The 16892-nt window shown below is 38.8% G+C and overlaps 1 protein-coding gene across 1 annotated transcript; it reads right to left on the reverse strand.

The window, feature by feature from the left end:
- Positions 1-6736: 6736 nt before the first annotated feature.
- On the reverse strand, positions 6737-16750 carry LOC104552097 (GLIPR1-like protein 1). Its single transcript, XM_062017312.1, has 6 exons — positions 16562-16750; positions 14540-14785; positions 12239-12342; positions 8141-8226; positions 6980-7006; positions 6737-6891 (listed from the first exon to the last, which is right to left on the reverse strand). Exons 1-6 carry the CDS (start codon positions 16748-16750, stop codon positions 6737-6739), a joined length of 807 nt encoding a protein of 268 aa, XP_061873296.1.
- Positions 16751-16892: the final 142 nt, after the last annotated feature.

Here is a 16892-nt window from a genome sequence, read left to right on the forward strand (position 1 = left end):
TTTGTGCTCCATTCTGGTTGACTTAATGTTTGTTTGGAGCTGCTTTTTACGTGGTAACGGTGGGAGGGAGCTGCAGTGGTGGTCTTCATAAGCAGTTCTCAAAACATCCCCCAGCTCTGAGGTGGACCCACCTCCAGCCTGGCTGAGCCAATCTGGCACCTCTGGCATCACTATTTAAGAAGAGAAATCTGAGCTGGAAAAGGAGGTGAATGAGAGGTACAAGATGGAGGCAACCATGTGGAATCCACAGTCAGAGAAGGAGGAAGGAAGGAGGAGCGACAGACCAGAGACTCCTCTGCAACTCATGGTGAGAACACAGACTCTTCCATGCAACTCATGAAGGGCAATGGCAGGACTGAGAGCCACCAGCAGTTCCGGGTGAGTGCATCTGGATAAGCAGGAGACTGTGTGAGGAGGCAGCTATGGCACAGGTTAGGGGTGCATAAGAAGCTGGGAGAGGACACAGCCAGGACAGCTGACTGCAAGTGACCAAAGAGGTATCATATCCAACACTATATGGTGCTATGCTCAGCATATAAAGCTGGGGAAAGAAGGAGGAAGGGGCAATTCAGAGTGATGGTGTCTGTCTTTCAGGTAACCATTGGGTGGAGCCCTGCTATCCTGGACATGGCTGAACACCTGCCTGCCCATGGGATGCAGTGAATGGATCCCTTGTTTAGCTCTACTTGTGTGCAGCTTTTCCTTTACCTATTAAACTGTCTTTATCTCACTCCGCGAATTTTCTCACTGTTACTTTTCCAGTTCTCTCCCCCGTCCCACTGGAGAGGCATGACTAAGCGGCTGTGTGGGGCTGAGTTGCTGTCTGAGGTTAAACCCCGAGAAATGTCAGTGCCTTACTAACTCTCTACACCCTCCTGTTACCCCTCCATGATTTGTTTGAGGTAGGGGCAGCTGTAGAAAGCCACAAAGTTGCAGTGAGGGGCAGTGTTGCAGGGTGCTTCCTGTGTTTTGGATCTTTTGGGAAACAAACAAAAAGGGGGTCTCCAATTATTCTTGTTGTACAGGCTCAACACAGCACTTGCCCACAGACAGCCCTCAGAGGCACAAGAGACCTGGACAGAGGTGGAACTGAACAAGTATTATCTTCCTCTTCTCTTTGCAATAGTTTCCTGTGCTCTGAAACTCTCCCACCAAGATCACCATTTTTTTCCCCTCGAAGTTACTTGTTTAAAAAAGACCAAGCCAAAGTGGTTGGTGGGAAGAGACTGGGTACTTTCTCCATGGGAACAGCAAGCTGGGTGCAAGATGCTTTTAGTCCTGTCATGTCCTTAATTAAAAGATGCATGAAACACTGCCAATCATCTCAAACCCTCCCTTGGCAAGTAAAGGGCAGTGGGAGGTGAAACACCCATCCCAACACAACCCCAGCAGGAGTTACACTTGCAGCTCAGCCATTGGCTTTTCCTTCTAATCCCTTTCCCTGTTCCTCTACCAGTAGTTGGCAGTGGCTCCATCTGCCTCCAGAACATACCTGTGGTGGTCATCTATGTTTACCTAATGGCTCTGCCTCCCAGTGTACCACTAACAGTGTCAAGGTCCCATTCTAGCAGATGTAGTTTCTGTTCTCTTCTGCAGTCATGTTCTATAGCAGAAGTTGTGTGTGGGCATTGGCAAAGGTGATGGGGTCCTCAGATGTAGTGGGGGACACTTTAAAATGTATGGGAGGATGGCCTGGTTGCTGGCACTAGGCACTGCTGGTCAAGCTGGGACAGTGATGGGGATTTAGAGAGGGAGGCTTCTTCTGTGGTGCCATTACTTTAGTCCTACCAGAGGGTAGAGGTTGGTCTCTCCTGTGCCTGACGCTTCCTTTTGGACTACAAAGACCCTCCACCATATGCACTTCTGAAGCCCACATGGTAGCATCCAGGTGCCACTGGCAGTGTGGTTTGTGTGTAGAGCACCAGGTAATGGAGAGAACCTTAGGTCATTTTGGTGAATAGCCCTCTCCCCTGCTTCTAAACTGAACACAGAAGGCCTGTTCACTGCTTTGTTCCTTTGAAAGTCATCTTGCCTCTTTTCCAAACCAAAGGCAACTGAGTTCAGTTTACTGACAGTTATTCTTTCTCTAGTTGAATATTACCTTGAAACTAGACTGTATGTTTTCTCTTTCTTTTCTAATAATGCCCATGCAATCTATGAGAATCTAACACCTTTGGTCAGATGGACTTAATGTAAAGCCATGATTATATTACAACTACATACATTTTGCACAAAAAATACCACCACTCTAAAAAAGCACCATAAATTTAGCAATGAAGTGATCATGCAGCTGAAAATCTGTGCCTGGACATATTTCCTTCCTTATGAAGTTGGAAATTTTGACATGTCCAGGATAGTTCCTTCCAACCCTTAAGATTCTGTCATAGCCCAGGTTGCAAGATGCTTTGCTGTAGAGATGACTCTGGCTCCATCTAGTGTCTCCACCTCTAACTAAAGCACAAGTCCAGCCTCAAGCATCTATAAACTATATTCTCACAGAAATAAAACTATAATCCTTTGCCAACATTAATCAGTGGATCTCGTAAACCAGAAGAAAAATAAGCTTTGAGATTTGGGTATCACATTACATTTGTCTGGACAATATAAGCATTGCCTGTTCCTGCACTGATCTCAGGTGAAATTTAGCACAATGAGCTGAGTATGGCAGGAAGATGTATAGCCCAATGATTCTGTAAAAATCGTCTTGTTTACACCTCTCTCTCTCATTTCATGTCTGCTTTCAGTTTAAAATGGATGGAAAAATAAGACCTCAGATTCTTAGTTTTTCCCTAATGTACAATTCAGCCAGAAGACTAAAAGGATGTTGGATTACAGACTGTTACAAAACCCCAAGATGCCAGGAAATCTGTAAAATTACATTTAACTTTGTGCTCAAATCATCATCTTTCCCCATAGAGTATTGTTACTTGTGTCAGGGAGAGAATCCATTTGTCCTTGATTTACTAGGTCCAGCTGGGCAGAGGTGGATTTGCTGGAGCTTCTTGTTCTGTCCATGGGATAAGGCAGCTTGCAAGATCACTTGGCCTTCCAGACCTGTGAATAAACTCATATTCTGACATGCATTGCTACTTCTGTTACACAATCTCACCTCAGGGCAGAATACAGGTTAACTGAAAGGATGGCAGTGGTGCTGGATTTCCACAAGAATTATTTTATAGGAAGCTATTTTGTATTTATTAAAAGCTAAAGAAATCTTGCAATTATTTTGTAATAATGAGGTTGCAAACAACTTCTCAAGAGGAGAGACCATCAGTAGGTGGTTGGACTGCAGGTAGTTTTACTGTCATTTTAGGTACGAGAATTTGTAGAGTGCTACCTAACAACAGCTATGTTCCTTGGCCCAACTGAGCAAAAAATCACACTGCACCACCTGCTGCGTTCTCTCCACACAGTACCATGTCATCACAGGGACCAGAGCACAAAAGGCTGGCATGTGTTCTTTCCCTTGTGGTGCTCACCTTCTGCTTGCCAAGATTGTGCTTTATCACATCTACTCTGCCCCTCAAGCTCAGCCTGTTTCAGTCCCTTCCCTCAACCAAGGGATAAGGGAGGTGTGAGGTACCCACCAAAGGCTGGTTCCTCCCCTTGGAGCTAGCTCTGCTAAAGAACATGAAGAGAAGATGGACAGGCAGTGATAATGCAGAGGTCTCTTGAACCACATCAATACCTGAAGGGAGGATGTATTGATGACAAGAGTCAGGCTCTTTTCAGTGGTGCTCAGTGTCTGGACAAGAGGCAATGGGCACAAACTGGAACACAAGAGGTTCCCTCTGAACATCAGTAAACAGTTTTTTTCCTGTGAGGGTGACCAAGCACTGGTGGAGGTTGCCCAGGAAGATTGTGGACTCTCCATCCTTGGAATTACTCAGAAGCCACCTAGAGATGGCCCTGTGCAACCAGGCCTTAGTGGCCGTTCTTGGGCAGGACTCTTAGACCAGGGGACCTCCAGAGGTCCCTTCTGACCTCAGCCATTCTGTGATTCCTCGATGGAGCCAAAGCTTCCGTGGGTTGTTTAGATTAAAGGATTTAGCATGATCTCAACAACATAGATCCAGGAAGCTTGTTACAAAGTATTTGCCTGTCTGGACAGGATATCTATCTTCCTTGCCCTTGATATATGATTTGAATTTCTTGAACTTGACTTCATTTCACAAATTTGTTTCTTTTTAAATTCCAGGCATTTGAAAAAATGGAAGGCTTTTGTGCTGCCCATCCTAAGCTTCTTTTCACAGGATAACACCAGAAATGGTTGCTGCATGGCAGCAATATGGAAGCCTGTTCAAGAACCACTAGGATACTATGGGAATATTACAGAATAATACCCAGCAATCTACTGAGAGAAGATGCAGCAAGCCATTACAGTCCACATCTATCCTGTTCTTAAAAAAGGGATCTTGGAATGAACTATGTTCTGAGCCATTCCTAGATTTCCTCCCCAAAACACCACACAGGGGAATGGGGCAAACTGTACGATTTAATGTGGGCAGTACAAGAACCAGCACTTAGGACAGAAACCTTGTATCACTAGTTCAGGAAAGCACGATGAAAAAGTATTTTCACAGTCAGAAAGCTGATTAATTTAATAGATACAGGACCTGACAGCATCCTTATCTACACATCATTCAGTGTTGCAAATTCCATGCTGCTTAGCTCAGGAAAACCACTAAAACTATGTTTCAGATGAAAGGCCTGGCATAAATATGACCAGTAGGAACTGAGATTTTTCTAAAGCTTTGGGAGACTGCAAGAGCTGTTAGTCAACTTTGTCCTCTGTCCATGTCCTAACTGTAATTGAGTTACTAAATTACAAGAACAGCTATTCTCAGGGACAGGAATTTCTGTGTCAGATACAAATTTCTTCCATGTTACCTCACAGCTCCAAGTAGGAAGACTTATGTATTCACAATATAAATAGTGGATTTCACAGACTCACACATAATCACAGAATGGGAGAGGTTGGAAAGGATCTCTCGAGATGATCCAGTCCAACCCACTGCTAAAGCAGGTTCACACACATCAGGTTGCACTGAAATGTTTCCAGGTGGGATCTGAAAACCTCCAAAAAAGGTTTTGTTTGTAAGATGACAGAATATTAAAAGGACACAGTATTAACCCCTGAAAACTTGGGAGAGCTTTACTGCAGTACTAAACTTTGTATTTTGGGTCCTAAAGAAATGCTTTTCCCCTACAGAAATCTCAAATTTAGTTTGGAAGTAAGCTTTTCAATCCTAATAATGGCACCTAAATAATAACTTTATCTTCAGAGATGGTGAGTACTGGCAACTTCCAGGTAAACCAATGGCAGTAGCTGCTGCTCAGGAACTTTCACACTGCATAATTGTACATCTAGGAGCCACCTATTTATAGTTTTAGGTATGTAATGTTAGGCTTCTAGATTTCAGAACATTATTCAAGTTTTAAATAATGAAACTTGTACTTGAAAAGTGTGTTCTCTATTTTAGTATTTTAGAGTTGAAAACGTACAGAAGAAGTAGCTGGCACGTGCTGAATTTTAAATTAATCTACAATCAAAGTCTATCCTGTTTTCTTTGAGACTTCTAGTAAGGGTTTTATACAATCAATGGAATTATCAGTATATAGATAATAAACTGAAATATTTTAGATGTAAATTGTCAGTCACACACAGAGAAAGTGTAAGAAGTTAATTCCTAAAGTTGAACTCATAGAGGGTTCTTTTAAGTTCAGTATGAGTTCTGAACATTAAGAAATTGCAGAATTTGTGTGGGATTTTATTTGTTCATTTTATAATAACGGTGAAATATTACCTAATGATAACAAATTTTCACTCAGTCATATTGGCATTCATTAGGACAGACTAAAGATATAATCAGGAAAAAATCTATTCTGGTACACTGGTAAGAAAAAAAGCTTCAGATTCTTGTATAGATTTCGTCAGTCTTTTGGAGAAAGTGAAATTAAAGTGTATTAATGCAAGACTTCATGTCTTCCATATAAAAGAATAAAACGTGTTGATTAAATGGACTTGAACAAGTTTCAAGGTAAAATTAAGAAAATTTATTAGTAAAACTTTAGAACACTTACAAACCAGGAAATATGCTATGTGACATTAACAATACATGTTAAAACAAGGAATAGAAGTCATTAAAATTAAGCACAAGTTTAGAAGGAGTTAGGAACAAAATACTTAATAATAAATCTAAAGCATCACATTTTGAATGAGCAACAATAAATGCATTAGCTTATAAATACCAAGTTCTAACTTCACAAGCATCAAAACTTCTAAAGAGCCATCTTTCTACAACATCTTCCTTCTTAGTTTCCACTTTTTATTCAGAACATTCTGCTACTCTAGGACATAATATGATACTGGCTTTCCCTCAGAGTCTAAATTAAGCCTCTGTGACTTCAAATATTGGCTTAGTATGAACTGTAACAGTTGTTTAAATGACACATACTTTTATCTTTAAATTCCAGGAATAGAGTATGCCACAGTTTTGGGAAATTTGACAGTTAAAAACAAGGCTCCAAAAGCTAGCAGATACTATCTTTAGTTTACTATTTTCCCACTATGGCTTTTACCACATGTATATAGCTTTTGTGGGTAAATATGTATACCCACTCTATTTGGCTTGTTAGCTTTCTCTAAGAAACATAAAACAATAGCAACAAGTTTATAGTCAAAGAATGTTCTCTTTAAAGTCATATCAGAAGATAGTATGTATTTCAAACCCAGTTAGGTAGTCATATGAAAGTCTGTAAAATGTTTTTGGATAAAACAACCAGCTACAAAAGTAAGAAACAACAGTGATGCTCTCAAAAATATAAGAGTGATACAAGCCTCATTGCATACAGCTCTGAATTCCCAAGAGTGCTGCCATTTGGAATAATCTGTAATAGAAAGATAAGATTTATTAAGAATATATACATTTGAAGTAACTGAGAAACATAAGTAGCAGTGTAAAATTGTAATACGTACAGATAGCTTTATCACGGACTGGATTTCCTGGAAAAAGGGGAAAAAGAAACATTTTTACCTGCCAGCAATGATTTCTCTCTCCTTAAGTCTTTACTAGTTTGCTAAAACGAACTCATTAGATTTATAGTCAATAGAATTTGAAAAAAATCTGTTGATAAATCTTATGAACAAACCAAAAGCTAAAATCTTTTGATGAGAACTAAAACCAAAACTTCCTAATATTAATGAGTTTACAAAGTCATTATTGTCTATTGCTATTGTTTATAATTTGTTACTGTTTATGTGGGGAGAGGGACATATTATACAGCCTCTTTACTTTCAGTTTGAACCCTCTGTCTTCTGTCTTTCTCAAAATAACATACTGTTTAATACTCAGAATATATATATATATGAGCTAGTAAATACTATCAGATACAACTTTGTGGATGAAAATGGAAGACAGGCTGGTTCCTAAGTGAGGCCTAATCCTGGGATCAAGTATAACCTGGTATTCCTTCTATCTGTTTTGCAGAGGGGTCTGCTATCTGAAAATTAAGACCTACAGGATTGATGAATGTTTTTAAAGCTATACTAACATATGTATTGAGCAAATATAACAACTAACTGTTAAATAGAAACCACAGTCTTACTCTCAGTTTATTAAATGAAATTTAAAACCTATGTATTAACTACAGGAAATTTCTAGCTGTGCCGTGGCTGAGCAAAACAGTCACAACAGACTCATAACTGCAATTTAAATATTTTAGTCTAAATGCAACTGTTTGGTAGCTTTGAGGTTTCTGAAGGCCTACTACACTAGGCAAGAGTTGCTGCTAAATACTACTTTGCAAAGTACATAGCTGGATGCTGATTTCTTTGGTATGATTAATGATATCAGCAGAGTCAGAGGGCAATGGAAACAATACCACATTTAACTACAATAATGAATTATATCTATTATCACACAAAGACTTCATCGTGATCACTGAGGCCCAGATTTGGTAAAACATGACTTTGTTTCCTGAATGTAAATGGCCTTAAGAAGTTTTTTAAATGACTTGTGAATTGGGCCTCAGAAAGCACTATCAAGGAGTAAAACAAAATCTGCAACTTTACCAAGTAGGGGGTTGTGGTGGTATTATTTTCTTTTACATTTTGTATTTTACATTTGCTTTTACTTACTACAGAGGTTTTTTTCACAGGTGTCCCCTTCTGTGCAATTACTGCATGGTGTTCCTTCTATGTATGGTCTTCTTGAGAAATTACCACTACAATGGAAAAAGAAATATTTGTTAAACACTTTGAATTATTCGTTAAAGGAAAAATACTGAAAATACAATAAATTGCTGACAATTTTTTTAAAACATCAGAAAAAATTTCCTTCTTTTCATTTGCATTCTTCTGTTCCTGTGAAAGAAAAGAATCTTAAAAATCCTACTATTTTTCTTATAGGAAAACACTCAGGCTTTTTATTCACATTTTATGTTGGTATATGAGCTACTCAAACACAATGTTCTGGATGAGGCTTGCCTTTAACTGAGGAAAACCAAGGATTTTATAGTTGGAAATTTTAAAGCTGACATACTCCCAAATAGCTTAAACCCAAACTATTTAGCAAAAAAAGAGGAATCTTGTGAGCTACTTATGGTTGAATTATAACCTTGAGAAACATGACCTTCATTCCATAAGAAAAAACAAATGTCTAAGTGCGTAATCTGAGTGAAGACAGTTGGATCCTTATCTGTACCTCACACAAGCAGAGCCAAAGTGTTTAAGTACAAAGATCAGCTTGCAGTACTGACCACTGCATGTTCTCAGAAAGGCTCTTTGTGCACAGAACTGCTGAAAATGATAATACAGATTACCATAATCCTGGCTGCCTATGCTACGTAGTAGGTAATGGGAAACACAGTATCCAGTCTACACTGCATCCATTCAAAAAGATGTAGCAATGCCATGTTTCACAGTCTAGTCCCAGAACATAGAGGCAAAGGACTGTGGGCTATTACAATTAAATTTGTTTGTCACTCTACTCATCTCCAGTGGGTACTCTTCAAAGGAAATAATTTTCCCCAACACCTATGATAATTTCTTTCAGGACTCTAAGTCTGTATTTATACCCTAGATTAATTATATAATAAGCAAGGACTGCCCACTGAACACTTCCAGATTTAAGTGTTGGTATAATGTTGTTGTACAAGATGGAGGGAGAATATCCCAAAAGACCATCTGTCCCTTACTTTCTACCCGTCTTCTTTGAAATGTCTTTTATAATGTTGGCCTGAGTTACCTCAGCAGCATCTCCAGTGGTATATTGTGACCACATCCCCCTGACGGCAGCATTGCTTCTAGAAGCTCTGGCAAGAGCACAATGCCTCATAAGGGTGTGAGGGAACACACACTTGGTGACTGTGCATGTTTTAATGGTAGGAATGCAAAACAAAGAAGCTACAAATGTTGCCTGAGCTGCAATTCAGCAAGTCTTTCTTGGTATCAAAGGCTTCCACTGTAAGTGATAATTACACTATTACTTCACACAGTTCATAATCCACTGTGAAATCTTCTTTGAAAAGACAGACAGAACTGGCCACAGACCCAAAGAGATTAAAGGCTTTGCCTTTTTCTCTGAGAGACCTTCTCTTGTTATTAGAAATCATTCTACCTATCTCTTCATCTATCTATAGATTGGTAAACATCTGAGTTGTACAGTGCTGCCTCATTGAGAAGGTGTAAGAAATGAGGGGAAAAAGACACAAATTAATCTTTGGAGGGAAAAAAAAAGAGCTTCATGTGGCTTCCAAAAACTACACTACTTAAATGGAATAAAATATATACAAGACTATCACATGGGCTTTCACTTGTCTTGCTGGTTTAGGCCATAGAAACTAAAAGACTGTCTCCATGAAAAGTGACATTTTTGTGTTTTATGTTTTATTTTTTAAAAGTAATAATTTAACTTCATTAAGCACTACTACTTTTTCACTTGCTTCTGACACCTAGTGAGTACTGAGCTGATATTTTCTAAGGTTTTATAGATTATATGCATAAGGAGTCTTTACCTTCATGTGTGACGTTGTATTTACTTACAGTGCTTTTTATTTACCATTTTATTGACCAGCCACTGAGGTCCTTTATTGTTACAACTCTCAAAGATTCTTCAGGAGAAATGAAGTCAGATAAAAGGTAGATACAGCCACCTACTGGGGACTGGACATCACCTATTCTTCCAAAGAGCTGGTGGAGATTCAGAAGGTTATATTCATGGAAAAGCAGAATAGCAAAAATGTAATGTGATCTTATCTGTATTCTCAAAAGCATAGAAGTATCATGGATTAAATTTTTTTGTTAATAAGAGAAAAAGTGAGAGGCATCGAGTAAAATTTGGACAAGGAAGTATTTTTTTCACATCTGTGAAAGCTGCGGCACGTCTCTTGTTCTGTGAGGATGCCAAAATCTGCCAAACAGGAAAATAGGGATATCCCGTCCCTGTGACATCCAGGACCTCCATGAATCCTCTTTTGATGTGAAAAGGTGAAGTGACAGCATTTGGATTGACAGCACTCAAGACTCACAAAATACAGATACATCTTGTATGACAGACTGACGGGGATATGAAAGAAGGTATCTTGCCATTTAAAGGCATCTTATCCTTTTTGTGTCAGGATAACTTCAACCACTACAAATCCTAATCTCAAACTGTAAGTAAGGCTGTTTTAATTCTGTAAGATCTAAATGTGTCAACTCACAAAAGAGAGCAGTTATAAAGTCCTTTGCCCTAAAATAAGCGGAAACTTACAGCTCCAAAACTGTAAGTTTCCCCTTCTGCTAAAGCAGATTTGAAATGAAGGGCCCCAAAGAAGCTTCTATGTTTTACACAGAAGCATAAATAAAAGCAATAGTCTGAAGAGAACGGAATAAATCTTGTCAATGACATCTACAATCCATCTATCTGTGATGGTATTCAGTATTTCTAATCACTTAGTAAAATAGCCATCCTGGTAATCCTGATGCACATTTTCCAAACGTGGGAGAAAACCAGGCATGAAGACTTTCAGATGGAATATCTGTTTTGAATGTATTTAACTAATTTCCTTAGAAGTCAATACATGATTAACTGCCAGTTTCTCCTGTGAAAGACAAATGAACAAACTTTATGAAAACAGGAGAATAAGAAAAGGGTTTGGAATAAGACGCAGAGCTGCCACCTGCTTGTGTCTAAAAGGGCATTTTTAAGTGTCTCAACAGCAGCTTCGTTCATAGTATAGAGGGGAAACTGTGTGATTTCAAAATGACTTGAGCATCATTAAGTATGTGGATATTGCTTAGTTTTGGAACAAGGTGAAGCGTTGATATAGAGGTTCTCTGGTACATCTCCACGGGGCTGGTGAGTGTAAACTCTACCTAACAAACAATGCCAACACCCAACCTGAGACACCAGTGATTCACTGAACCCAGTTCAGGTTGATAGTTTGTCATGAAAGCTCACAAGCTATGTGTGTGTTACGAACGACAAACAGATTGCATATGTATGTGCTTGCTTATGGGCTGTGCAGCACTATGAGACAAAAAATAGTGTTGTAAAACTATCTGCCTCCGTTTTCAAAATGCTCCTGCTTTAGGAACTGCACTAGCTGGGACCTACACTTTTTTTTTTCCCCCCAGAATATCAGTTTAAAGGTAAAATTACATGTTGCAACTAGCTTTTTCCTGCATTGATCATTTACTGCTTTCTAGTTCTAAAAGAACATTTGGTATAATCACAGCTATTAAACAGGTAAGAAATGATAATGTAATTTTATTTTACTCAGTTACATAGAAAGGAAAAGCAATTGATCCAAAAACTTGGTATTATTTGTATCATTTCTAAAGATTGGGGAAGAAATGAAACACAGTATAAAAAGTTATAGTGCATTAAAAATTATACAAAACTGCAAGAGATTATTCCAACTCTGACAGCAGTTGCCCGCAGCAACTTTCTCATTTCTTCTGTTTCACAGGAAAAAGAAACCAATGAAGTGGAGCATTAGGTAAGTTTGGGATTCGTTTGCTGAAGAATGGCACAGAATGAGATTTATCCATAAAGTTAACAGATTAAATAACAGATTAAAAAAAACTAGCAAGTACATGTTTTAATGCTCATGGCTTTCTCAATAACTGAATTAGACAACCATCATTTTCTCTAATTGTATTTACAAGACAATTGCAAATAAATCAATTTACTTACAGCTAAATTTCACTATGGCTCCTTTGTTTTTTTTAACATTTAGACTAGCAACTTACCATGGTGAATAGCAGCAAACAAGAACTGCTGCATTTCTTATTCTTGCAAATTCCTTACAAGAAGTAACAGCACAGCCAATTTTATATGACTCGTCCCAAACAACCTAAAAAACCACAGTTTTAAAATAAATTAAAAACCATACTCAATGGTTATTTAGTCCAATATCTGGGAAATTTCTGTTATTTTCAGAGTTCCTCTATTCTCATTTTGCACCATCTTATCTGTTTAATAATTTTAAAAAAAATGTTGGTGAGCTTTTCAAGATAAACTTCTAAATATTTACCTGTCAAGATATAATGACCTGTACTGTGAGTTTCCAGAATCTTCCACAGAACAATTTCAGTAAGAGTCATTGACTTCAGGATCATGGGGTAAATTCCAAGGAACAAAAGGGAGATTAGTGGAAACTCCCCAAAACAATTTGTTTAATTGATTTCAATGTTCCTAGCTCATGATTGCAAGAAGGGTCTCCATATGACTAACCAAAGTGTAATGAATTCAGGTAAAAATGTTTAACTACACACCTAGACCATCTGGATGATCATACATTCCACATCTGGGAAATTTAAAGACATAGTGGATTACCCTCAGTAATGAAGAGTATGGGTCTCAGATTGATCAAATCATTTGAACATCCCTGAGAGTTCAATTATAACTGCAAGAAGCAGTTATCTTCAGCAGACATAACCCTTTTCAGAAAAAAATCTTAATGATTAAATGTGGTGTTACCTGAATCCTTGATTAAGGACTAAGCATTTCAGGGTCTTTATGTAACAATTTCACTTGCTTTTTGGAGATTTCCATTGTTTTGAGATTTCAGTGCCATGGCTCTCCTAAGTAGGTCTAGACAAGACTAACTATTTAAGATTTGTAAATTTTACCCATTTTCAATTTTCTGCTTAAGCCTTTGAGACCATGAAGGCTCCTGGATTGTGCAGGGTCTTTGCTTAGCATTTTTGAAGAAATATGTACTTTTATGTATTCATTTGTGTTTAACCTATGCACTTTGTTTTTTCCAGCAGTTAGTTTCCTTTGTAATCCTGCTTGAAATGCATGAACACTTTGATAAGACTTAACCGTGTGTAATATGAAAGAAGTAAATGATCTTAAATGGGGGAAAGAAAACTTAGAAGAGAACATCACTCCAAGGGAAGTGTGCAAAAGCCTCCATAACTCTATGCAGACAAGGCCAAACAGCCAATCTTAAAATGCTGTGAAGTACCTTGCTATGCAACTTTTTATAATTTATTGTGCCAGATCAAAAAAGGAAAAAATACTTTCCTAGGATATTGTCTGCTTCTAATCTGAAGATTTACTGCCCAATAAACGGTAAAACTTAAATCCTCCAGCCTTGCTTTTCAGTTTGTTACAGGCAGAACCACAGGAAGGAAACAAGAATTAAGACTTGAAGAGAAATGACACAAATGGAGGTGAAAAAGTGCTGAACAGAATATGCTTCATAAATGATTCTGGCAACTTGAAGTATTTTAACAATCCAAAGTCTACTGAAAAGGAGTAACAGTTTCACTGTAAGTATATTGCACAGTATTTTCATCTGTAACTTGCCAAAGAGCAGTCTAAGCACCTTTGAATACTGAGGTATTCAAAGATAAATTTATCTTCTGTTTTAGATCAGTGAAATATCTTGTGCTTGGTCATAGATAAATCTAATTCTACTGCAAAGGTTTTTAAACCTGGAAATTAATGAAACAATTATAAATTTTAAGTGTTTAAAGAAAACCCTTCTTTTCTCAGCAAAATTACGTTTGTCAGAATTACCACTGAGAAATTAGAAATACATTATAAATTGCCTTTCTTCTTGTTGGTGCCCTTTTTGACCTTTTTTTAAAAGGAACTGCAAAGAATAAAATTTATTTTTCCTGGAGTTTCTCCTGCTAAAATTTCTACCAAAGTGTTCTCACAGACATTCTGCAATGAATGTGGTTAATTTGAACAGCACCTTCCAACTTAGAGAATTCAGAACTGTGTGGCTTCTCAGCCAGAGAACGTGATTATTTTATACAGTTCATGTAGTACTGATCCATGAAACGAGGAGTTAGGCATTCAGTGAGGCCATTATTGTGGGCAAAAATGATTATTATTAAACCAGTTTATACAACACAAACAAGCGAATTGTCAGTACAGCCACAGCTTGAGATTACAAAAGATGGTAAGCTGCCAGTCACTACCAGCTCTATATTCAACTCTGTATTATTTGCAGCCCCTACCGATTCATCTGGTAGGCACTACACAGAACACATACTTAATTAATCAGGTAGGCACTATACATAAGCTGTTACCTGAATGTAATGACTGCAAACCTTAGTACATTCCTCTGCTGTGAAATTATAGAATTCGACCTCATTGTACCATGACTTAATGGCATCAGCAACAACAAAGGTCTCATGACTTCCAAACCAAATATTCTCTCCAACAGATGTGAAATTAGGATGGTGCTGATCGTCTTTACTTAAGGACACGTTATGTTCAAGAATGCATTTATTTGCTCTTGCACTTGCCATCCTTGCCAAAGCTGCATCCCAAGTCTGCAAAACATGAAAGGTGAAACAGTTGTGCAATGTTAAGTTACAATCGAGTCCTAATCAGATAAAACCAGTCAGGCAATAAAGTACAGATAGACATCATATACTGCAGTTTCGTTTAGAAATACTTTCCCTTATTTAGGCAAGTACTTATGTTTTATTTGCATTGACTTTTGCAGTTGCAGCACAGAAATAGGAACTGATTTCATTAGATGAGTTTTTTCCCCCTCTCACTGTTGGAAATTAATTTTGTAAGAGCACTTGCTAGCAACTGAAAAGATGTTTGAAAAGTGCTGTTAGCTCCAGATAAGAAATTACTGTCACACTATTTATACATTAATTCGTTTGTATTGTTGTTGTTAACTAAGTCATTAATAATTTCTATTAGGTACATAAAAATTAATTAAAAATAAAAATGCAGAGCTAGTGTAGACTCACACATAAATATTTTAAGTATTTCCAAGAGAGTCTCTGGAAACAAAACTTACTGCTCCTACAGTAAAGCTTTAAATACACAGTAACAGACACAGCCTCATGAGGTAAACATGGCAATGTTTGGCCACTAACCCATTCTGCTACCTCTTCTTCGCAGTCTGTTGATGTTAATACAACTTTTGATTCCTGAATATGAACAATCTCTGGTATTTGTCTTCCAGTCATGATTGCTTTTCAACAAGTTCCTTCTGTCGTTAAAGCATTAAGTTTTATGTCTTAGGTAAAAGACCTTGTGTTTTTATATAGCTTTACTGGTGTTTGTACAATTTAATTCACTCTTAATCTCTTTGTGTATCTTTCAGCAACTCCACTGGCTGATGTAACTGTTTTCTGAGGCCTTTATTTTTTTCTAACTATATTCTTACATATATACCTTTATTAATTTTTTTACTTGCTTTCTAGTTCCTGAGTCCTAAAACTAGGTGCAGTGTCTTTCACAACCTTCTTCACAAACAAGGCTGTATCTAGCTGTTCTAGCTTCAAACCCATGCAAACATCATCCTTTGCCATCAGTATCTGAGTACACACAAGTTCCTAAGCCTTTTTCAAGGTACTCATTTAGCTGCTCATTGCTCACATTTTCCTCTTGCGGTACCGGTACCAAGTGGACTAAACATTAAACATTGCCTTTTTCAGCATCTCCTTCAGTTTTAACCGTTTCCAACAAAAGTTTTTGAGTGTAATTTTTTGTTATGACAAAGATTCTTCCTTGCCACGAGAAATCCTCTTCACAGAATCATGGAATAAGGGCTGGAAGGGACCTTGAAAGATCATCTAGTTCAAGTCCCCCGCCACCTAGGGACCACCTAGACTATCACAGAATCATAGAATGGTAGGGGTTGGAAGGGACCTCTAGAGATCATCTAGTCCAATCCCCCTGCAGAAGCAGGTCAACCTAGATCAGGTCACACAGGAACGCATCCAGGCGGGTTATAAATGCCTCCTGAGTGTTACTGTTTGTAACCTTGCTTTTGATGGAAAGCCTAATTCTTCTGTATCACTCCTGCTGCTGGACCATTATTCTTGCAAAGGAGAAATTCCTTGGGATAAAATGTGGACATCTTCAGCTGCCCTGTGTTACTGCATCCTCATCCTGCTCTCCTACACTTCTAACACTCACCCGCTTATAACTGACTCAACTCAACACAGTATTTCCTATCACATAAAAACACGAAGTAGCTATGCCACCCTGGTCGCCTTGCCCTGGAGTCACAAGGAAACCCCTTGCCCCATCACCGTGGCTGGGCTCTGGATGCACCCCAGCACCCCTAGGCCTGCCCGTACCATGTACCGCATGTTGCTGGCAGTCGGCTGGACATTGCTGCGGAGGTCATTGTGGACATGTACACAGCTATTGATGAACTTCTTATTCGTGATGCTTGGTAAGGTGGGCAACCGCACAGCTGCGGCCTTCAGCAGCGGCCACAGGGCCAGCGCCAACCAGACCCCCAGCAGCCCTGCCCGTGGCATCATGGCGACCACCGCCGCGGCCTCGCACGAGGGCCTCTCCAACCGCCACCCCACCCGCCTCTTCCAGAACCTTCTCCGCCAGGGACCCGCGCGCCGCGCCTTGCCGCGGCGTGGCGCCGGGAGCCCGCCGGGGGGCGCTGTGTGG

Source organism: Colius striatus, chromosome 1, assembly GCF_028858725.1.
Source record: "Colius striatus isolate bColStr4 chromosome 1, bColStr4.1.hap1, whole genome shotgun sequence".
NCBI lineage: Eukaryota > Metazoa > Chordata > Aves > Coliiformes > Coliidae > Colius > Colius striatus.